This window comes from Nycticebus coucang, chromosome 24, assembly GCF_027406575.1.
Source record: "Nycticebus coucang isolate mNycCou1 chromosome 24, mNycCou1.pri, whole genome shotgun sequence".
Classification (NCBI taxonomy): domain Eukaryota; kingdom Metazoa; phylum Chordata; class Mammalia; order Primates; family Lorisidae; genus Nycticebus; species Nycticebus coucang.
This window is the reverse complement of record NC_069803.1, coordinates 4,734,278-4,759,063: the sequence shown is the minus strand read 5'-3', so window position 1 is coordinate 4,759,063 and position 24,786 is coordinate 4,734,278. Positions and strand designations below refer to the sequence as shown.

The 24,786-nt window shown below is 40.4% G+C and overlaps 1 protein-coding gene across 1 annotated transcript in view; it reads left to right on the top strand.

Moving 5' to 3' along the window:
• KCNU1 (potassium calcium-activated channel subfamily U member 1) overlaps positions 1-13,831 on the top strand; it is a 227,634-nt gene extending 213,803 nt beyond the window's left edge. The window contains exons 33-35 of the mRNA XM_053578834.1: positions 5,258-5,480; positions 13,030-13,080; positions 13,605-13,831. Coding sequence (XP_053434809.1) covers positions 5,258-5,480; positions 13,030-13,080; positions 13,605-13,831 — 501 coding nt within the window. The remainder of the gene's footprint in view (positions 1-5,257; positions 5,481-13,029; positions 13,081-13,604) is intronic.
• Positions 13,832-24,786: the final 10,955 nt, after the last annotated feature.

Here is a 24,786-nt window from a genome sequence, read left to right as displayed (position 1 = left end):
AAGAGAGGTGGGTAAACTCACATTTAATGACCATAGGGTACACTATTTGTATGAATATCACACTAATAACTTTGACTCAAACTGTATAAAAAACATTGTATGCCAACAAATCACATAAGCCCCTTAATATTCTGAAATTTTAAAAAATAATAAAAATAAGGAGTAATATGGTATGGCTGTACTAACAGCAAATAACACAGACATGAATCATTAACAGAGAGATTGAGGAACATTTTATCTCGATAAATATGTTAACCCAAAGAGAATATTTTCAAAATCTAAGTCAGACATAGCTAAAATATGCCCTTCAAATACTTAAAATAAAGTTGACAGAAGAGAAGAAAAACTTAAATAAATATACAAAGTGGGGCATTTTAAAAAATATCTTTGGAAACTGATAGATTTAGGGAAAAAAAATCAGTAAAGCTATGTAAGATTTAAGTAGCATAATTGAATAAATTGACCTAATTGACAAATACAGAACACCACACACAACAGCTACTGAATAAACATTTTTTTCCTAAGGCACATTTAATATTTACCATAATGTGATGATATTTAGGCCACAGAGAACATCTCAATGAACTGCTAAGGACTAAATTTATTTGAAGTACGTTTCCTAATCATAGAAAAATTAACTACAAGTCTATTTTAAAAATCCTAGAAAACTTCCTTCTAAATGAAAATTAAGCAATACACTTTCTCCAAAATCCAGGAGAAAAAATAAGAACACATTGGGAATTGAACTGTAGTGAAAATATATGCAAAACTTTAAAAAAGTCACTGAAACTATTTAACAGGAAATTTACACTTTTAAATGGCTGTATTTAAAAAGAATAAAGACATTAAAAAATCCAACTAGGCTGGGCGGCGCCTGTGGCTCAGTCGGTAAGGCGCCAGCCCCATATACCGAGGGTGGCAGGTTCAAACCCGGCCCCGGCCAAACTGCAACCAAAAAATAGCCGGGCGTTGTGGCGGCCGCCTGCAGCTACTCGGGAGGCTGAGGCAAGAGAATTGCTTAAGCCCAGGAGTTGGAGGTTGCTGTGAGCTGTGTGAGGCCACGGCACTCTACTGAGGGCCATAAAGTGAGACTCTGTCTCTACAAAAAAAAAAAAAAATCCAACTAGGCATGTTGGTGCATGCTTATACTTCCAGCGACTAGGAAGGCTAAGGCAGGAGGATCCTTCGAGCTCAGGAGTTTGACGTTCCATTGAGCTATTATGATGCCAGTGCACACCAGCCTAAGCAACAGAGCAAGACTCCAACTTGAAAAAAAAAAGGGCGTGACAAAGAAAGAATAAAATTTAACACTCTATATTTTCCACTAATTTATAAAAAAAAGGAATTCAAATCTAAAACCAAAGAAAGTGATTTACCACTCTGGGTAGCACATTAGTTACTTAGTTTCAACTTGAATTTTCTTTTAATTTAGTACTATTGAAACTTAAGTATTTGGTGGAGAATGGAAAGCATTGCTGTTTTTGCAAGCCTGGTTTCATTATGAAGCTGTTTAATCACTTGTCATGTGTTCAAAGTTACTGTTTTTTGCTTTTTTTCTTTATATCACTGAGTACATTAAAATTCTAGAAAATGCTTTACCATGTTAAAAAAAAAAGACATACAAAATGGAGTTAGTTGATCTTTTTACTTTTACTTTTTTATCTTTTAAAAATATTTATTATGTGTAAGATATATAAATAATATATGAATATTATAAAACAAAATATAGTGAACATCTTTGAACCTAACAACCAACACAAGAATTAGGACATTTGTAATAACTTGTATTGCTTTCTGCATACCTTTTACATGATTTTATCACATATAAATACATATCCTGAATTTTATTTTTACTTTTACTGGTTTATAAACTCTATTATATCATTTGAGGACTTCCTTTTCTCTCTCAACACTATGTTTCTAAGACTAGTTTGTAGCATTTTGGTATTTTTAATTCATTCATGTCAATGGTGGCATAGTATATTCTTCTATGGGAATATGCTACAATGAAACCATTTCTATGTCAATGGACATTGAAATTTTTATTTCTTTTGTTCACTGCTTTAAACAATTCTGTACATTTCTATTGATATGATACACATGTGCAACCATATCAAAATAATGTATATCCAATAATATAAAAAATAGAGCTACTGGGTTGTAGACTATGTGAATGGACATCATTACAATGTGAATTTTTTCCTTACATTTTCTCCCCTCTGGCTGGTTTCAATGTTTTTTATTTGTCCTTGATTTTGAATAATTTTATTAAATTATGTTCTGGTATAGTTTTATAATATTTGTCTTTGATTTTGAATAATTTTATTAAATTATGTCCTGGTATAGTTTTCCTCACGTTTCTTGTAAGTGGTAATTCATCAAACTTCTTGAATCTGTGGGTTTAGAGTTTTCTTTCATTTTAGACAACTTTCAAGTATTATTATTATTTTCTGTTTTTTGAGACAGTGTCTCACTCTGTTGCCCAGCCTAGTGTGCCGTGGCATTAGCCTAGCTCATAGCAACCTCAAACTATTGGGTTCAAGTGATTCTCCTGTCTTAGCCTCCCGAGTAGCTGGGACTACAGATGCCCACCACAACATCTGGCTAATTTTTCTATTTTAGTAAAGAGAGGGTCTCACTCTTGCTCAGGATGGTCTTGAACTCCTGAGCTCAGGCAATCCTGCTGTCTCCAGCTCCCTGAATGCTAAGATTACAGGTGTGAGCCAAGCCCAGCTGTAGAAAATTTTCAGGTATTCTTTCTTCAATATTTGTCCTTTACCTCTTTAAGGGACTTTGATAATATGTACATTAAGCCTACTGAAGTTTCATAACAATGGAATATGTCTTCATTTAGATTTCTAATTTGTTTCAACAATGTTTTGTAGTTTTGAGTGCATACATCATGCACATGTGAATCCCTATGTATTTTATAATTTTTGAAGTAATGGTAATTGATACTTACACATTTTTAATTACCCAGTCTCTGTTGCTAGCACATAGTACTAACTATTTTAACCTTGTAGCTGTTGCCTTGCCAAACTCACTTATTAGTTACATTAACCTTTTCCAGATTCCATGGGCTTTTTTATGCTGATATTTATTTCATCTCTGAATAAAGTCTGGCTTACTTCTTCCTCACTAATGTTTATGATTTTCCCCCCTTACTGCACTGGTTGTAACATCCAATACAATATTGCAAAATAGTAGTGCCACTTATTTCTTTAATTTCAGTACTCTAAAGATTTTGTTACATTGTCATCAAAGTTTCATGGTTTCTGATAAGAAGTCTGTGGTGATTTTTCTTTTCATTCCTCACTATACAGTGTTTCTTTCCTCTCTGGATGCTTTCATAATTTTATCTTCATCTTTGATTTTCAGCAGTTTAACTATGACGTGTCTAAGTGCATGGTTATGGGTGTATGTGTGTGTGTGCGTGTGTGTGTGTGTGTGTGTGTGTGTGTTTACCCTGATTGTAGTTCTCTGAAATGCTTGGACTTGTGCTTTGCTTTCTTTATTAAATTTGGAAAATTTCCACCATCATTTCTTCGAGTATTCTTTTTGCCTCATTTCCTATTTTCTACCTGGGAACATATTAGTCACACATTATTATCTAATATTATTCTACAGCTTTTGTGTTCTCTGTTCTATTTTTACTTGTTTTTTTTTTTTATTCAGCTATTTTCTCTTATACTGAAAAATTTCTTTAGTCTCTTTTTAAATTCTTTTGTTTTCCACTCATGTATCCAAATTTTTGATAAACCAATCACTGAATTTTTTTTATCTTCGATTTTGTGGGGTTTTTTCTTTCTAGCATTTTTACTGGACTTTTTAAAATTTTCAATTTTCTGTTGACATTTCCTATTTGTGTACAGTGTTGATCTGTCCATGAGATAGTTTAGCATATGTACCATTGCTATTTTAAATTCCTCATCTGATATTTCAGAGATATAATTGTTTTCACTGCTGCATCTTTTGATAATAAATTTCCTTCTCATTTTTTTTCTAAAACTCACAGTTCCTGACTGAATACCAGACGTTGTATGTAGAGGAACAGAACAGGGTGTGAGGTAGGCAGTATTTGGGCTGAAAACTGGCATGTGTCTTCTTCTTTTAGGCTAATAGTTTCGGATTTAATTAATAATTGAGCTGAGTTTGGGTTCTGTTGTTGCTATAGTTACTTCCAAAGCTCTGCAGATCTCAAATTCCTTCAGCATCAGCTATTTCAACTTCATGTGAAGGTGAAGAGTGGGATATCGAAGGTTTTATTTTTTTTTTAATCAAATTTTCAACTCCATCTTTAGCTTTCTGTAGACCCTATAAGCCTGAACCACGGGGAATATTTCTCTTTCCCGTTCTTGTCCCTCTCCAAGCGGTGGAATGTTATCACTTCTAGTAGGAACGAGACGTGGGGAAGGACCAGAGCACCTTCGCTTTCCTGGCCCAGCCTCAGTTCTAGTCAGGCCCTGTGCACGTGGATTCAAGGTTAAGGTTTTCTCAGTATAACTCGGTGTATGTCTTTCCACGGCAGCCCACCTTTGCCTGGTATCTGCAGAGGGATGTGTGATGAGAGAACATTCCCTGGCCCTGCGAAGCTGTCGCGTTGGGTGGGCGCAGGATCCTCCGGTTCGGGAGGTGACCTGCCCTCCCCGGGGTGGGAGAGCTTTCTTTGCTCTTCCCTCAGTGTGTGCCCTTTGCCTGGTGACAGTGGTGAGAGTATTCCCGGTCCCTCTTGCTGATCTCAATTGTCACTCAGCACAGGGACTTTGCTTAGGGACACTTTCTACATCTCCTTGAGGAGCATTGAGATTTGGTTTCTTTCTTCCTCTCGGCATCAGTTTGCCTTTAGTGAGATGCCAGGCGTGAGGATGTTCTAACCCTACAGCTCCCGACCCTCACGCCATCGACCAGTACTGATTCCTAGCAGGTTAGGAGCCACGTGGCACAGCAGAAGAGCAGGGAAGGCTCCGTCTATATTTACGGCCCCTTCCCCTCAGTGTCCTCACCGCCTGACCTCCACCCACCAGCACCTCAGCTGGTTTATTAGATTCTCATAGGAGCCAACCCAGCGATCAGCAGCACGTGCCAGGGATCTGGGCTGCAGGCTCCTTGTGAGAATCTAATGCCTGATGATTGGAGACACAGACCTAATGCACTTGAATCATCTTGAAACCATCTCCCTTCTCTTCCATGGAAAAACTGTCGTCTATGAAATCGATCCCCCGGTGCCAAAGAGGTTGGGGACTGCTGTCCGTGGTAGGCCCCTCTGGAGAAGGATGGCCTCTGCTCCTCGGCGCCCAGTGCCAAGAATGAGCCCGTGCCCAGCCATGACGGCGCGATCACCAGCAACAGACATTTATTAGAGAACAAAGCACACCAACTACAAGGAGAGCACTTCTCAAGGGGGAAGATGGATCCCTCCGGGAGCCAAGGAGACCGGAATCTGAACCCCGTCTGTCCCGCCTCTCCCTCCCGCTCTGGGGGTAACTGACAGGTTGGGGTTTCACAACCAAACTTCTTAAAACGCACCTGTCCTCCCTGGAACCTTACAGAAGAACACACGGGGGTCACAATTTGCAAGCTTAATTATACGATCATGGTCCAAAGACCCAGGTCAGCGTAAGGTCACCAAGGGCTCCTTATTATCCCTCCCGAGTGGGGAACAGCCGCTGCCAGTACCTTGGTTCCCGCTCCCCGCTCCTAGCCACGCCCCTTAGCCTTCTGCCCTATCAGGGAGCGGAGCCGGGGCTGCGGCGGCGCGCCCCACCCCCTTAGCGCAGAGAGGGAGGCTGAGGGCCCGGATGGCACCGCAGCCCGGGAGGGCGGGACCGCAGCTGCAGCTGGAGGCCTCCATTTGCTTAGTACAACTCCGGGCTCGAGGTCCAGCCCTCCCCCACAACAAGGGATCTTTGCTTCTGCCTTGTGGGCAAGAGGTTTCTCTGCTCTTGCCTGGGCAGTGAAAGGCTTTTACTTTGCATGAGAGAAAGGGTCTGGGGAAGTGGGAGGGCACTCGTGCCTGCCCACCACTAAGCCCACCAGACTCTTCTTCCTTCTCCTGCTCCGTCCACAGTCTTTTGCATGAGCACCGGAGGAAGGACCTTGAGAATGAACTGTGACTGCATGTGGACTCCCCTTGTGTCCGGGGTCCTGGGAATTCTAAAATTCCATGCAAGCCCCTAAGAACTGCAAAAAGAAATGGATGATTTTTCTTACCTACTGTTATATTGGTCGCTTCTTCCTTCTGTGCTCGGCTAAAGATGAAAGGCCCTGCCTGTCTTTGAAGGGTCTTGTCACACTTGGAAATTCAGTTCATCACTTTACCTTACAAACTCAGGTCTTCAAAGGGGCTCTCGAAAAGTGATTATTTTGTAAATTATCTGGAGGTGATTTTCTTCTTGTTGCTCTTAGGTTAAGATTGATATTTTCTTATGGCTTCTTAAATTTTATTAAATAAGGTAAAGCAGAACCCCAGTAGCTCTTATAAACATCTAAAGTTAAAAACCGTACTTACAATTATTCTGTAAAGACAGTGTTTATTTGTATTTATAGAGGTTTAATATTTTATATTTGTACCATCTAATCTTTTTATTATTATTTCTGTAGGAATACTTAACATGAGATCGAGCCTCTTAACATATTAAGCGTGCAATTCAGTGTTGTTAACTGTGAGATGACACACTGCTGTACAGAAGATCTTGGGAACTAGGTCATCTTGACTAACTAAAACTTTATAGCCACGGAACAGCAACTTCCCATTTCTCACTCCCATCAGCCTCTGCCAGCCTACCGTTCTACTCCCACGTGTTTGACTGTTTTATATACTTTACATAAGTGGTATCAGCATTTCGTATAACGCTATTTGTCCTTCTGCGACTGGATTATTTCACATAACATAATGTCCTCAGAGCTCATTGGTCTTGTCTCATATGGCAGGATTTCCTTCTTTTGTAAGGCTGAAAAACATTCTCTGTAAGTATGTATTATATTTTTCTGTATCCATTTATCGTTCAATAAACATTTAGATAGTTTCCACATCTTGACTATTGTGAATAATACCTCAGGGAACAGAGGAATACAAATGTGTCTTCAAGATCTTGTTCTCAGTTTTTTGGATAAATACTAGTGGGATTACTGGATCATATGGTATTTCTATTTCTATTTTTTTTTTTTTTGAGAAATCTGCATGCTGTTTTCATAGTAGCTGTATTATTTCACATTCTTACCAACAGTGTACCAACAGTGTACAAGTGTCCCAACTTCTTTACATCCTCATCCACTGTTTTTTTGTTTGTTTTGAGACAGAATCTCACTGTTACCATAGGTAGAAAGAGTTTCATGGTTCATTAGAGCTCACACAGCAACTTCAAACTCTTCTGCTCAAGTGGTCTGCTTGCTCACCTGTGGGACCACAGCTGTCCACCACCTTTCCTGGATAGTTTTTCTATTTTTTTTTTTTCTGTAGTGGCAGAGTCTCACTTTATGGCCCTCTGTAGAGTGCCATGGCATCACACAGCTCACAGCAACCTCCAACTCCTGGGCTTAGGCAATTCTCTTGCCTCAGCCTCCCAAGTAGCTGAGACTACAGGCGCCTGCTACAACGCCCAGGTATAGTGTTTCTATTTTTTAATGGAGACAGAATCTTGCTTGTTCTCAGGCTGGTCTCGAACTCTTGAGCTCAAGCAATCCAACCACCTGAGCCTCCCAAAGTGCTAGAATTACAGACAGACATAAGCCACCATGCCAGCCTTATCCTCATTAACTTTTGCTATCTTTTGCTTTTTGTTTTGATGGTGGTCATCCTAGCAGGTGTGAGGTGACAAATCATCATGGTTTTGCTTGGCATTTCCCTGATGATTAGTTATGTTGAGAATCTTGAATGTACCTGCTTGGCCATTTACATATCTTCTTTGGAGAAGAGCCTATTCAACTCTACTGCTCATTCTTAATTATGTGTTGGTCGTTAGTAAGAAGAAAGTGCTTTATATATTTTGGATCTTTTCTTTTTTTTTTTTGTGGTTTTTGGCCGAGACTGGGTTTGAACCCACTACCTCCAGCATATGGGACTGGCGCCCTATCCCTTTGAGCCATAGGCACTGCCCTATATTTTGGATCTTAACCCCTTCTCCGATGTCTGGTTTGCAAATATTTTCTGCCATTCAGTGGGTTTTCTCTTCAGTCTCTTGATTATTTCTTTTGCTGTACAGAAGCTTTTAAGTTTTACTTAGTACCATCTGTCTATTTTTGCTTGTGTTGCTTGTGCTTTTGCTGTCATATTAAAAAATCACTGCCCAACGTAATGTCATTAAGATATTCCTCTATATTTTTGGCTCAGAATTTTATAGTTATAGGACTTATATTTAAACATTTAACCTCGTTTGAGTTTTTTGCATATAAATTTAGGATCAAACTTTATACTTTTGCATGTGGATGTGAAGTTTTAACCACACTATTTGTTGAAGAGCCTATTCTCTACTCATTGTGTATTCTTGGTATATTTGTCAAAGATCAGCTGTCCCTGTATGCATGAGTTTATTTCTAGACTTTTAATTATGTTCCATTGCTCAGTATGTCTGTTTCTGTGCCAGAACCATACTGTTATTAATGTAGCTTTGTAATATGTTTTGAAGTCAGGAAATGTGAGGCCTCCAGCTTTGTTCTTTTTTTCTCAAGATTATTTTGGCTTGTGGTCTTTTATAAATTTTAAAACTTTTTTCTATTTTTGTAAGAAATGTAACTGAGATTCTAAGAGCGATCGCATTGGATCTATAGATCATTTGGGGTTGTATGTCCACTCTGATAGTATTAGTTCTTCCAATCCATAAACATGACATAGCTTTCTGTTTATTTAAATTTGCTTTATTTCATCAATGTTCTGTAATTTTAATGTTTAAATCTTTCACCTTCTTGTTAAGTTTATTGCTAAGTATTTTAGTCTTTTTACTAAAGTTGTAAATGGGATTGTTTTATTAATTTCCCTTTTATTGTTAGTGTATAGAAATGCGATTGATTTTTGTATGTTGATTTCATATCCTGACAATTTACTGAATTCATTCATTAGTTTTAACAGGTTTTTTGTGAAGGCTTTAGGATTTTTCTACTTTAACTATTTTCATTTTTTGCTTGGACTTTCAGTACAATGTTGACTACAAGTGAGGAGAATGAGCATCTGGGACCTGTTCTGAATCTTACAGAAAACCTTTTTTAGTTTTTCACCATTGAGTATAATGTTAGCTCTTATCTCTTCATATATAGCCTTTTTTTTTTTTTTTTTTTTGTAGAGACAGAGTCTCACTGTACCGCCCTCGGGTAGAGTGCCGTGGCATCACACGGCTCACAGCAACCTCTAACTCTTGGGCTTACGCGATTCTCTTGCCTCAGCCTCCCGAGCAGCTGGGACTACAGGTGCCCGCCACAACGCCCAGCTATTTTTTTCTTTTTGCAGTTTGGCCGGGGCTGGGTTTGAACCTGCCACCCTCGGCATATGGGGCCAGCGCCCTACTCACTGAGCCACAGGCGCCGCCCCATATATAGCCTTTTAATATTGAGATAATTTTCTTCTATTTCTGGTTTGTTGAGAATTTTTTTCATACAAAAAGGTGTTGAATTTTATCAAATATTTTTCTGTATCTTTTGAGATAATCATACAAAATTTGTCCTTTATTCTGTTAATATGATGTATCAGATTAATTAATTTGTGTATATTGAACCCAGGGATAGGTCCCGCTTCACCATGATATATCATTTAATGTGCTGTTGAAATTCAGTTTGCTAATATTTTATTTTTGTGTATGTATCTCAACAGGGATATGGGCTCATAGTTTTCTTTTCTTGTAGCATCTTTGGTTTTCAGGTCACTATGAAAGTTTTGAGATAGACTGCATTATGGTCCATTACTTCACTTCCAAGAAACACAGCCAACAGCGTCCTTTCTGATTCTGCCTTATTATTTCACTTCCAGGAAACAAGGCTGACAATGTCCTTTCTGAGTCTGCTCAGTATCTTGCTATTGCTGGGAGGGCTTCATGTATTTCTTGATTTTTGTAATGAGCCACATGTATGGAAAATTATGACCTCAAAAAATGAGTTTAGAAGTATTCTATTCTCTTCAATTCTTTGGAAGCAATTTAGATGTACTGGTGTTAATTCCTCTTTTAAATGTTTGGAAGAGTGCAGCAGTGAAGCTATCTAGCCCTGAGCTTTTTTGTTATTGTTGCTATTGGAAAGTTTTTGATTACAGGTTCATTCTCCAAACTAGTTATAGGTCTGTTCATATTTTCCATTTCTTTATAATTCAATCTTACAAGTTGTAAGGTTTTAAGAATTTATATACTTTTTCTAGTTTATCTGCACCATATCATCACGCATCTCAAAATGTTCTCCTGTAATAATTTTCCTTCTTGCCAGACTGCTTTAAAATTAAGAATTATATGGTGGTAAACTCTCATAGTTCTTATATCTCAGTACATATCTATGTCTCATCCTTGTTACTGCAAAATTTTCTTAATCATATAATACTTGGTTAATGGTTATTTTTAACAGCAAAGGGCAATAACCTTAACAGTTTGACAAATATCCTGAGTGGTCAATTGATTTTACACATGGATTTTACCACTGTTGGCTCTTGAATCTGCTATAAAAGAAGAGCCACCAAACAAGGACCTGAAGTCAGGTGATGGAGTGGACCTGGAGTCCAACCACAACAATGCTACATAGAGTAATGATTAAAATCTTCTTTTGTTCAATGATTACTCTATTGGAAAAATGGGAATAGAATGAACACATATTTGAAAATTGGCAACACTTATGCGGTAACCCTTATTCTCATAAAATACAAAGTAGACAGGTACTATCTCAGCCGATTAAATTTCTAAAATTCTGGACCCTGAATATCCTTAAACTAAGCTATACTTTGATAGTAAAACTATAAAATTCATACTAAATAAATTCTGGGCTTTTTGTGCAGGGACACACATGATCATTTCTTCTGAAAAGTCTTTCTTCATTTCACTTTCATGAAATCTCACTTTTGGTTTTCTTCCTGTTCTATGGCCACCTCTTCCCAAGCATGTTGGATAGATCCCATTACTTACTCTCTAGTGCTGGAATGTTCCAGAGCTCAGACCTAGGCTGCCTTTTCTCCATGTTCATTAACTTATTTGGTGGTGTCATCTAAGCCCATCATTTTAGATGTTTCCCAAATGCAAATGCCTCTAAAATGTATATTTCCAGCTTTTATACCTCTCCTGAATCCTATGTGTTTGCTAACTTTAACACCATGATGTCTGATAGAAAGCGAAATTCAATACAGCCAAAAGAGAACAATTCACTCTGCATTGCCTTGGCCCTGACCCTCTACTGCTCTCTTATACTGCATCTTGGTTAACTCTACCATCATGCACCCAATTGTTCAGCCAAAAGGAGGAAAGTCAGATCCCTTCATTTCCTCCAGTTCATATATAATCCATTAGCAAGTTCTGTCACTTCTACCCCCAAAACATATTCTGGTTCTGTCTACTCATTGCCTTTCTACCAATTGCTACTGCATAGTTCACTGTATTTCATGACTTCACAACTGAGTGATTTTCCTACCCTCTTAGCAGGTCTTGTTTAAGCACAGTAGAACCTCTGTAAGTTGACCACCCACAGCACTGCAACAAACTGGTCAATATATGGAGGTGGTCAGCATAAGGAACAAGACTACCATACTGAAATGTAAATGTGCATGTCCAGTCTGTGAAACTGGTCAATGTAAGGAGGTGGTCAGTATAGGCAGGTGGTCAGCTATGGGGGTTCTACTGTAGTCTAAGTGAGATTTAGTAGAAGACTTATCTGTTCCATTTGCTACCATGTTCCTGATGGTAAGAGCAGTACTTCACACATATTAGATGCTGTATAGATAGTAGTTGAATGAATGAATAATAAATGCAATGTTTCATACCAAAAGAACACTTTCCATAGTTTTACAGCATCTCATTTAACTAATTCACAAATAAATTTATAAGCCTTGTCAGAATATTCATCCTGAAGTTTTATACTGCTAAAGATGTGAACAAAAGCAGTTAAGAATATAGCAGTTCATTATTTTTATGGCTACTAAAGATACATTGTGTTTTGGCATCTTTGAGCATGGAGTTCTGATCCTTCAAGTCTCAGAGGATCTATTTTCCTAGTCTGGTGCCAAAGAATTAGTACTCCAAAAAGTCTAAGAAGAAAGAAAGTTCTTTTGAAAATATTCTTCAAAAGTAGGTCCTTTATTAATCCAAGTGTTTAGAGAAGGCTATTGAAAGTTGCACAGTTAATAGAATCTCCTTCTTTTGAAGTCATTCCAACATTTTCTAAATCTTCTTATTGCATCGTTATTTTATTCTTGCCTTTTAATAATCTCAAAACCAAATAACTTAATCTACACCCATTAGAAAAACATAGTCTTCTTACTGAGGTGATAAATATTTGAGTTCCAGTCATGTGTGAAATACAAGAAGAAGAAAATTAGGTTTTAAAGGTAGAGAGTCCTGGGCTCCAGCTTTGGCTCTGTTGGTTGGTGGAGCATGAATTTGGGAAGCGGCCTACCCTCTCCTAAGCTCATTTTCCCTACCCAGGGAAAGATGCCAAAAATGGTCCCTTGCAACGTGCTTGTGTATGCAGTGTAATCTAGCCAGGAGGTGCGCTTATGCAACAGGCAGATCCCATGCCTGGAGCTGGTAGATTCTTAACAGCTGATCTGGGTCTTCCCTCCAAGGTCTCTTTTGGTCGCTGTCCTACAGCTACTACTGATTACTATTACTAGTGCCGCTGGCAGAGCCTGCCTCTTCCCAGGATCCAGACAACTTGGAGAAAATGAGAATAAAGGGGACCTGGGAAAGTTGTGAATAGCCTCACTCAAAATTACATGTAGCTGCCTGAGCTGACTGCAGGGGAGATGATCAATAAACATTTCAGAATGAATTCATGAATGAAGATGGATGTTTTCTTCATCAGTTATCCACTAGACAAATCTGGCCATATCTCTCATTGTTTTGCTATCCTTTACAGGTAAGAAAGCCGTGGCCTTGCCAGAGGGCACAAACACAAGTGCCCTGCCCAGTTAGTGCCTCGGAAGCAAGAAAGGTTGAGGGCGGAGGGGGAGGAGTTTCGAGTTAGGGGCGCACAGAAATTTGATTCTGAAGAGAAAACCTTTACTGGGTCAGGGCTGCTTTTGCATAATTCTATTATCTCCAGAAAAGGAGAAATAATCACATTAGGTGTGTGCTGCACTGCCATGAGGGGGCCGTCTTACATTACTTTTTGAAGTCACACAGGTTTAAGCGCTTTGTGTGAGTTGTTCTGAGCTGCCCCATCAATAAGACATATGCTGCAGAGCAAAGCAGGGATGTTTTTTGATGTTGACAGTGACATTCATTCTTGTGCAGGAAGGAGTAATCCATTTGGCTACCGTTATAAAAAGAAAAAAAAGTTCTATGTGTGTTGGTTTGGGGAGCAGAGGTGGAGCCACCCGGGAGTTTTATCTCCCAGAGAGCCATCGGGAACATTGGTGTGCTGGCAGGTTTTTGTACAATCTGGCTAGTCCATAGCCCTTGATGTTAAGCTGTGTACACTGCACCTCCCAGGCCTGTGTGTGGAGAAAGGGCATTTGCACAAGCAGTTGCTTGGTGCTGCTGAGGTCACTGGCTCTGCTCCATCTTCTGTTTGCAGGCCACCGTCTTGTCAGTTTGCACTAAGTCTCTACCCTGGGTTGTCTCTTCCAGAAGACAAATGCAGCCCACAGCAAGGCCTGTGCTCATCTAGAACCCTGCTGGCTCCTGGCAGAGCTTACCTGGAGCCTCTCCTGCAGTAGACCAGAGGTGGCCAGGGAGACACTGGGGCTTCCATCTTTCCAGACTGATGCTCTTGTTCTCTTTCCTCAGACTGGGAACCTCTATGGTAGGGCCCAGGTGAACAAGGAGCCAGAAAGAAAGGTGTTGATCTTTCTAAAGACATACACACTCTCTATCATTGAACTGTGTTCGTTTTGTAACAAAATGCCCCTCTTTCTAAAGCTGCATTCCACCTCAGCCGCTATGAGTGATGCCAGCCATGGTACAAAGCTCTATAGAGGAATAAGTCATCTCACCCAAAGTAGCTTCTGTCTGGCAGAGGAGAAGCAGAGTGTAGACCGGCTGTCCAGTGTGCAGCCAGCAGGTGCATGCTGATCTTGGGCGACTTCTACCCCTTATCTTGGTGTTACCTATTCTATGCTAAATTCAATTTTCCTTAGTGTTTGTGTATTTATTGTGTGCCCAAGACAACTCTTCTTCTTCCAATGTGTGTCAAAGAGAAAAAAAAAAAAAAAAGAAAGAAATAGTGGACATCCCTGAATGAAAAGCACAATAAAAAGGAGAGGTGGTAATGCACAGAGCTTAAAAGAAGAGCTATGCAAATAGCTTATATTTCCCTCCAAATTCTACCTTTTCCATTTGTTCACTGAGCCCTTAGTGACTCAGCCCCTCAGAACTCGGTTTGTGTCATGAATGCTCTTGTAACGAGGAGGAGAGAAGATACTTGCAATTCTCAGCGTGGTTTGCACACTGAGTCAATTCCCTGAGAATGTTAATGCTTTAAACAGCAATCCTGGAAAAATCCCTGTACTGGGTTCTACAGATGCATAAAGAAGAGGATGGTGATTCTAATTATTAATAAGAGGAAGGTAAAGAGACGCTTCATATGGACGAGCCTTGAACCTAATAGTGGTGTGGTTTTCATTATTAGAATTGCATTTTAAAGCCATTGTTTTGCACTGATCTCTGTGGTAAGTATTTTACATTGTCACCTTTATTTACAGGACAACCATAAAAATAACGGAATGTCCTTATCCCCATTTCACAGATGAACAAAAGTAGGCACAGTCTTAAAACTAATAATCTATGAATGAAGAAAAGAAAATGTGTTTCCAGGTATACACAGTGGGATATTATTCAGCCACAAGGGAAGGAAACCCTGACATTTGCAACAAGGATAAATCTGGAGGAGATCATGCTAAATAAAATAAGGCAGGCAAAGAAAGACAAATACTTACGATCTCACATATCTAGAATGTAAATATGCGGACCTTACTGAAGCAGAACAGTAGTTATTAGGAGCATGGGCTTGGGAGAAATGAGGAGATGTTGGTCACAGGGAACAGACTTTCAGTTATGAGATGAGAAAGTTCAGGGTATCTGAGGCACAGCATGGGCAGTGTGACATGTCAATTAATTTGAGGGTAACAATCATTACATGATGGATTTGTTTATCAAATAATCACATGGTACGCCTTAAATACATACAACCTTTCTTTGTCAGTCGAATCCTTTTTAAAATAATCTAGTTCAGAAAAAGAGCTAAGAGCTTCCAAATGTGTCCTTACAAAGAGAACACAGACTTACCAGATATGTGTAAAGCAAAAGCAGACTTTATTATCTATCTATTATCTCCCTAGAGCCAACAAGATAGGGAGTACTTAGTGCTGACGGGGTGTTTGCTCTTACCACTGTAAGGGGAGTATTTAGTGCTGATGGGGTGTTTGCTCTCACCACTGTAAGGGGAGCATTAGCACTGATGGGGTGTTTGCTCTCACCGCTGTAAGGGGAGTACTTAGCGCTGACAGAGTGTTTGCTCTCACCACTGTAAGGGGAGTATTTAGTGCTGATGGGGTGTTTGCTCTCACCACTGCAAGGGGAGCATTAGCATTGATGGGGTGTTTGCTCTCACCGCTGCAAGGGGAGTACTTAGCACTGATGGGGTGTTTGCTCTCACCACTGTAAGGGGAGTACTTAGCGCTGACGGGGTGTTTGCTCTCACCACTGTAAGGGGAGCATTAGCACTGAAAGGGTGTTTGCTCTCACCACTGTAAGGGGAGTACTTAGCGCTGACGGGGTGTTTGCTCTCACCACTGTAAGGGGAGTACTTAGCACTGATGGGGTGTTTGCTCTCACCACTGTAAGGGGAGTACTTAGCACTGACGGGGTATTTGCTCTCACCGCTGCAAGGGGAGTACTTAGCGCTGACGGGGTGTTTGCTCTCACCGCTGTAAGGGGAGTACCTAGCACTGATGGGGTGTTTGCTCTCACCACTGTAAGGGGAGCATTAGTGCTGATGGGGTGTTTGCTCTCAGCACTGTAGGTAGGATCCTGCACATGTTGACCACAGAGTTCAGGATGTCAACTGAGAAGGCAGTTGGGGTGCATATCTCCTGATCGCAGAGGAAGGAACAGCACAGAAGATTGTACAGTCCTGTTCTGTGCATGCGTATGTGCATCTGCAGAGAGCAGAATCCTGATTTGTTAGGGCCAACAGAAGTCTCAGCACAGCTCTCAGGCTAGGCAGCTCCTTTGTTCAGATAATCCACAAACCCTCTCAAATCACGTGGCATTTGCAACAAAGCTACCGAACTATGGCAACATTGCATCCTCTCCCTTAAATAAAAGGGCCTACAGACTTCAACTAGTTTAAGCAAGAATGTGGTAAAGAAAGGGAAAAAGTTTTATGGAAATATAACCTTTGCTTAGGGGTAACTCAAGAGATTTTCCTGAGTGGCATTAGCAGGTACGCTCCAGATGAACATGAAAGGGTTCACCCAAAACAGTGTTAACAGAGTAAGCAGAGTCACAGAGGGCAGAAAAGGTCCATGTATTCAGTGCACCTCAAGTTTTTCAATAGAATTAAGGTCTAATGTGTTGGAGAAGTATAGCAAAAGACAAGGCTAAAAAATTAGGCCCTGGCCAGGGCATGGGAGATTTGGTATTCTAGGCTAATGAGTTTTGGCTTTGTTCTATAAATTTTCCAACTATTTCTTAGTCGCTAAAGGAATCTTATATTCAAGTTAATATGTACAGCGACTATACTAAAAATATGTAGCACCTGTATCCACTTTAGCACCTCACACCCATAGCAGACGTTACTAATTAATCCCAGCACTCTCTTCCCTGAGCCTTGAGACAATTTAAATATCCTTAACTGCAGCCCTCTGGACAGCCATTAAAAATTGATCAGAGTTTTTGTGAATTAAAACTTATTTGCCATCCCTGGTTCATGAGGAAGCCATGTAAAGGATGAAGGTAGAGTCTTTCTGATTGAGGCCCTGAGTGATTGAGAAAGTGGGGGCAGTGGTGGTGTGCTGAAGCAATCCCATGATGTTGGTATGTTGGTATCTTGAAATTGGTACCATGGAGACCAGAAAACTACAAATAAAATTTTACATTTTTTTTTATTTTTACTTTTTGCCAGAACAATACTGAGTAATACTTAATGAGGGGCAGTGGGCAGAAAGAGGGAATCTACAATCCAAAGCCCTTGATTACCCTCTCTGCCCACCCCACCTCTCCTCCCCAGGATGATAGCCACTGCAGGCTGCACCTAGCCACAGAAGGCTTCATGGGGTGTCCAGCCAGAGGCCTGTGGGCCACATGATGACTCTGGGAGGACATTTTGTGCTTATCTGTGGTGTCAAATATCTCAAAAAGTGGGCCTTTTTTTTGCTGATCAGCTTTCATTAGAGTTTGTGTATTTAATATGTGGCCCAAGACAACTCTTATTCTTTCAAAGGTTGGCACAGAAAAGCACAGGTAGACATCCTGACTTAAGTGTGCTTTTGTTTAAAATTGGATTTGTATTTTACAAAGGCAACCCCAGCTACAATGTATTGGATAGCCTGAGAGGGTATAAAATCAGAAATATTAATAATACCAGAGGCAAGGAAATCAGATGGTAATCTAATTGTCTCTTTCATAATAAGAGATGATGAGTCCTGAAATAAGGCAGAAACAGTAGGAATAGAGAAGTGAGGATAGCTATAACAGATGTTAGGGAAATAGAGTTGATAGAACTGATTGATTGATTGATTGGGTGTCAGGGTGAGAACAAGAGAAAAATCCAAGTTTCAGATGATGTTGCTATTCACCAAGTCAGGGTCCCCAAAGAAAGTTACAGGTTTGGTGGAAAACTGATGAGTTAAGTTTACTCATTTATTTTATTTATTTATTTTATTTACTTTATTTATTTTATTAGAGACAAGTTTCCACTCTATCTCCCAGGCTGGAATACAGTGGTGCAATCTTAGCTAACTACAGCCTCAAATTCCTGGGCTCAAGTGATCCTTCCACCTCAGCCTCCCAAAGTTCTGGGACTACAGGTGTGAGCCATCACACTCAGCCTGATGACTTAGAGCAAGTTGAGATGCCTGCATGACAGGAAAATGGGACTGAGACTCAGAGGAAGGGGTTAATTAAACTGCACTGTAGAAGTGTGGAAGTCAACTTATTATGGGAGATTGATCCCAGCTGATAAGAAGAGGTTGTGGGGACGCAGGGGATAGAATATGAAGTGAGAAGAGGCCCAAGGGGAAGCATAGACAGGAAACACAACATGTGGAGGGAACACAAAGAAATAAGGGTCAGCAAAGGACAAGAGGCAGATAGATCAACATAGCAGGAAGAGAACTTGGAGGTGAACACAGTTAGAGACTCTGATGGCTGTTAATGAAAAATATCAGGTTTGAGTCTAGACGAATGAAGTAGGCCAAGCAATATACTAGGTTCAGCTGTCAGGAGATCACTGGGGCCTTTGCCAGTGCTTTCTGTGGAATGCAGGGACAGAAGGGACCAAACTGCAGGCTTTTGAAGAACCAGAGGTAGAAGACAGACAGAAGGGAAAACAAGGTAGACCTTCAAGCTTAGAGGATAAAAGGGGATGGGAGATGCAGGATGAGGAAAGGACTTGATTTTTTAAGGTGAATGGAAAGCTTGATCATAATTTTATGATGCAAAGAAAAATGCCAGTCCAAATGGAGATGCTGATTTGGAAGGAGAAAGGCAACTACAGGTGCATATGATCTTAGGGAAGCCGGTCAAGGGCACTGGTGAAGGTAATGTCCACAAACAAGAGAAATGACACCTTTTCCTATAAGAACGGAAGAAGTGGGGGGAAGAATAGGTGTAAATATGGATAGTTTTTCAATTGCTGGAAGTTGAGAGGGCATAAACCTGATAATTAGTTTTCTCTTGAAGTTTGAAAAGTTGAAGAGTGGTAGAAGCTTGAACTAAGAACTATAATGTACAGTAACACTCCACTTTAAACCTGCACAACATTTTAATTGTTTAAAAGACATGATTTTATTATGTGTCACGTTTTTTCCATTTTGTGTCCCCTTTCGTCACAGTATTATCACAGTCATGATAGTGTTACTCACACAATATTAACATCCGTCTTTCGGTCACCCACCTCTCCACCTAGTAATAATCCTAGATGGGGGTTGCAGTGCTTCTAGCCTAGCAGGACACCTGAAATATCTGCTAATTGCCAGATATTTGTTGAATGATTGAGTAAATGAGTAAATGTCCAGTCTTCCCAACTAAACTATTAACTCCAGGGTAGGGATTATGTCTTTAATTGGGTTGGATTACTCAGTATACCCAGTGCATGGCAACAGCATGGTCAGGAGGTGTGAAGGTGTACTGAGCCACTTAAAGACAGAAGCATTTTATCATAAGGACATTTGCACTCAAATGTTTATAGCAGCTCAATTCACAATCACAAAGAACTGGAAACAAAGTACCCATCAACCCACGAATGGATTAATAAACTGCAGTATAGAATACTAGTCAGCCATAAGAAAGATGGAGATTTTGCATCTTTTGTGTTTACCTGGATGGATGTGGAGAACATTCTCCTAAGTATGCAACATATTCAATACTAAATTGAAACTAGTAGATTAACAACTATAAGCCCACATGAGAGAAAATCACAATTAAATTTAGGAGGGGGGGTTCAGAAAGTTCTCATCTGAGTACAGTGTAGGGTGTGTGGCATGCTACCCTGTTTCCCCGAAAATAAGACAGTGTCTTATTTTAAGGTGTGCACCCAAAGATGCACTAGGTCTTATTTTCAGGGGATGTCTTATCTTTCCTGTAAGTAGGTCTTATTTTCAGAGGATGTCTTATTTTTGGGAAAACGGGGTACCTGAGTAAAAGACTCAAATATAATTCAGACCTATATTACAAACTCAAACAATGTAACTGACTGTAGGTACCCCCATATTCATCAGAAATAAAAGAAATCAAGAAGTGCATTCCAGGGGCAGATCTTGTGATGATAAGACGAGATGAGGGTGGAATGAAACAAAACTAGCTGAAGCTGTAGAAGAAAATACAACCCTCTTCCTTCTCTCAACAGCTTGCTGTTACTACACTTAATATTTTTTTTTTTTAAGTTTTAGACAAAGTGTCCTTCGAATTTCCCAGTGCCTGGTGTTTTTGTGTATAAGCAGAATGGGCAGATCAGGGTGCAGAAATACCAGGATCCTGTTCTCTGGCACCTTGGACTTTAATCCCGAGTCTAAAGCAGTGACTTTCAATTGGTGTGCTGTGGTTGCATTCAATTGGTGTGCTATGGTTTCAGTGTGTGGTTGTCCCATGAGAGGCTCTTAGTTGTGCCAGGGAAATATTTAAAGATTATTAGCTAAATTATTTTTGAAAGAAGTTCAAGGCACAGTAAATATATTCTTTTTGTTTCTCTCTCTCTCTTTTTTTCTTTTTCTTTTTTTTTTTTCTTTTGATGAACATAATCTAAGTGTACCATGGAAGTAGAACTATAGGTTCAAGTGTGCTGTGAGATAAAAAAAAGGCTGAAAAATACTGGTGTGGAAACTGAGGCCTAGATAAAGCAGCCAATTAATGCCTGTTGTTTTCCTGCTTTGTGGTTTTCCCAGTTCTAAAACCGTGCTCCCAACCGCCAGCCCTCCGTAGCAGTGAGAGAGAAAGCCACTTCAGGCAGGTGGTGAGAAGCGGCTCCTCTCTGCCCTGCTCTGAAATGTCCCATTGCAAATGATGTGGTAGGGAAATGTCTTAATAGTATATGTTGTTTAGCATAATTGATGTTCAGATGCAGCATTAGTAGAAATAAGCCCAGTTAATTGGTCTCTCAACCTGCATTAGCTCTTGCATTGCATCCAATTAGCCTGGGGCCAGAGGGCCCTCTCCCTGGCCATTAGAGGCCCCCACACCAAGGCAGGGAAGGGGCAACAGTGAGGTAGCAAAGCAGGTACAAACAATTTTGATGTGCCACGTACACAGCTGGACCAGAGCCGGAGCCATGTGAATGTGTGTATTTCACATATTTGCCCAGGTATTTCATGTGTCCATTTAGGAGCCTGAGGCCTTCAACAACCAATCTCAGAGGTGCAAACCAGGACAGTGATGTTCAGGGAAGGGATGTCTAGACCTTTGCCCAGAGGTGGAGTGCTAGAGGCATCTTTGAAGACCATGGAGTTGAAAAGTCTAAACCTAACACCAGTCCTACAGCAATAAGCATCTTTTCTTTCTTTCTTTCCTTTCCTTTCTTTCTTTCCTGAGACAGAGTTTACTTTGTCACTCTGGGTAGAGTGCCATGGCATCATCATAGCTCACAGCAACCTCACACTCTTGTGCTCGAGCAATCTTCTTGCCTCAGATTCCTGAGTAGCTGGGACTACAGGTCCCCATCACAATGCCTGGATAATTTTTCTATTTTTAGTAGAGATGGGGTCTTGCTCTTGTTCAGGCTGGTCTCAAACTCCCAAGCTCAGGCAGTCAACTGGCCTCAGCCTCCCAGCATGCTAGGATTATGGGCGTGAGCCACCATGCCTAGCCAATATACACATCTCTAATGAACTAAGATGTCATCTCTGTTCTCTGAGCCTTGATGGCACTGGAAATAGAAAGGCAGAATGTATTTCAAGGGGACACTGCAAAGCCTTTCTTTTCAAAGGGAGGTCTTCCCACCAGCCAGGTGGTGCTGTGCCAGGATGCGGACCTCAGGCCCACTACTGACCTTCTGACCCAGCATCTACATGTTAACAAGATCCCCAGGTATTTCATGTGCCCGTTAAAGTCTAAGAAACCCTGCTCTAGGCCAGGGGTCAGCAAACACCTTTCTTGGAAGCACAACATGTCCATTCATTTACCTATTGATTGTGGCGGCTTTCCCACCGCACAGCAGCACTAAGCAATTGCAACACCAATCTAATGGCCCACAGGCCTTAAGTATTTCCTCTCTGCCCCTATTTTATAGTTTGCCAACTCCAAATGCTAGGCCACACTGATGCAGATGGAAGAAATCTCTGTAACACAGACAGGTGAAAAACATTTCTGCTAGCCCTAAGAAGGCAAGCTAGCACCAGATACTTAACTTGTTAGACAACAAATATTGTTGTGGATGGCATGGATGTATGGAGTCACGTATGATGGATGACAACGATCTCAATTTCTAGGGTATCAGAAGTTGGTGAAAACTTCAGCGAAAGTTGGCAAAAACTTTGAACTTCCTTCTACCATGACTGCATGAGATGATTTGCAGAATCCTTTCCTCTCTATTTCACATAGAGAATAAAGAAAATAAAGAGAATAAAGAAAAAATGATAAACTGGCCCTCGTTGTAAAACAATCACCCACTTTCTAAATTGTGTCCTTAAGAGCATATTCACTGTGACTAGTAGTATTAACTCTTTGCCAAATATACTAAAATGCTAGATATACTAAGTATACTATATGCTAGAGTTTGGGGATAATTTTATACCCAGTGAATTATCCACACAGACCACTTTTTCCCTGACTTGTTCTTTTACTGGTGTGAAATGTGAAAGAGATGTGGATTTGCATTAATAGCAGAGTTGAACCATGTACAGTGGCACCGGGTCCCTTTTTGGCACCAGGGACCAGTTTCATGGAGGACAATTTTGCCATGGACTGGGGTGGCCAGGGGACGTTAGGGTCTCATAAGGTGCACATAGATTAGATTCCTCTCAATGCACAGTTTACAGTAGGGTTCCCCCTCCTATGGGACTCTAATGCCACTGTTGAAGCAACAGGAGGTGATGGAGAGCTGCCATAAACACAGATGAAGCTTCACATTAGGGAGTGCAGCCTTAGTGCATCCCCCACAAAGAAAGCTCACCTCCACTGTGGCTAATGGTGACACAGAAGCCTGCTAAACCAACATTTCTGAAATTGCTGAAATATTTTGATACGAGGTCCTGGCTTGAAGTTTTTAGACTTGCATTTACCAGAATATTAAAAAAGCACCTCATGGTGTTTTCAAAACCCTTGGAGTTTTTCCAAGCTTTTGCTTCCAAAATTTGTTTATCTCTCTCTCTCTCTCTCTCTCTCTCTCTCTCACACACACACACACACACACACACACACACACACACACACACAAACACACACACTCCACCAACAAATGCCAGGCTGCAGCCTCAGACTCCAGTCGCGCATCAATCATAATTGCAGCACCGCCAGCAGTCATGTAACTGCTTAAAGACCTCAACAGCCTTCTGGCACTTAAAGGGGGGAAAAAAACCCATCTAATTAATCACAGGTGAAACAGCTTGGACTGTCTCCAAAAGCCCCTGAATTTACTGCCAAGCTTTGATGCTAATTTTCTTTCTAAGTAACCCCCTAAAGAAATTTACGATTAGGTAATTAAAGTAATGAATAAAGAGATACTTAGGTGGAGGGAAATGAGGACACGGGGAAGTCTTTATTTCCATCCGGCAATAAACACATCTGGGTATGCATCATTTGTGAACCCCAATTTAAAGGTCCCAGGTGGCTTTCTCCCAAAGAATATTTTAAAAATCAATATTTGAAAGACCAAAATGAGGCATATAAGTGAAGTTGGGAGCAAGTCATTCTGCTGGGGCCTGTCGAGGGGGAAATCTGCCTTCTGCCAGATACTTAGGCTTGACTTAAAAAAAATTGTTTTTAAGGCCATAGCTTGTTCCCTGTGAGGAGGCTGGTGATGGTTTCTCCCTGCGAGCTGATTGGCAGCCATCACTCTGTTTAATGTAGAATCTCCTTCTATTCCTTATGTCTGTGCTGGGACGGAGTCTAGATTTCTGATTTTAATTGGCTGGAAAAAAATTGCTCCAGTCTTTTCTCCCTAAAATTCGAAGTGTTCAGGGGAGGGCTTTGGATTTTATTATTTCAGCCCTGATCCTTCCCTCTATCTCTGACACTTAATATGGGAATATTCCAGGAATGGGAGACCTTTAGTTAATTGGTTAATTTAGGTTACAGAATTAAACTGAAATGCACTATGTTTAAATAATGAATCAAACAAGTTTCTGCTGAACTCCTAAGTACCTAGAGCTTCAGGTTTTGCTGAAAACTCTTGGTAACTACTATTTTTCTGTCTTAATAAATAGAGTATAATAAGCCTAATGATTTTTTAAATAATTTATAATCTTAAATTTTTGATTGAAGAGCATTTTTCTCTTATTTATGTCTATCCTTTAAGACAGTTTACAAGGCTTTTGCAAAGAAAAGAGCAGAGCATGTCTCCATTTTGTCTCTTTTCATATCTAGTGGAATATGAGTGCTTATTATTTATTCTTGCTTCATTGTATTCTGGTTTATGTAAAGAAGTATAGGAGATGGTGTTAGGGGATAACCCCCTCCTCTTCCTTCCCTTCCAGAAAAAAGGCCTACTTGGCCCTTCTCCAAGAGTTCCTGGCCTGCCAAAGCCTCCCAGCAACCTGTGGATTCCTCCTCCCCCTAGGCCCAGTATGAAAATGAGACTCTGACCATCCTCACCGCAGCCGCTGTCTTTGCCCAGGTGGGTGTCTGTCCCCTTTCATTAATCTTGGCCTGAACCTCTCCCGGTCTCATCTTGGGGTACACCGCTGAATCCCTTTCAGATGGTACTAAATAAACAATGACTCAAAAACTTATCCTGAAAATTTGTTTCTTTCTTTTTTTTCTTAACTAAGCTATCAGCTACCATATAAACTTAGATTAGATT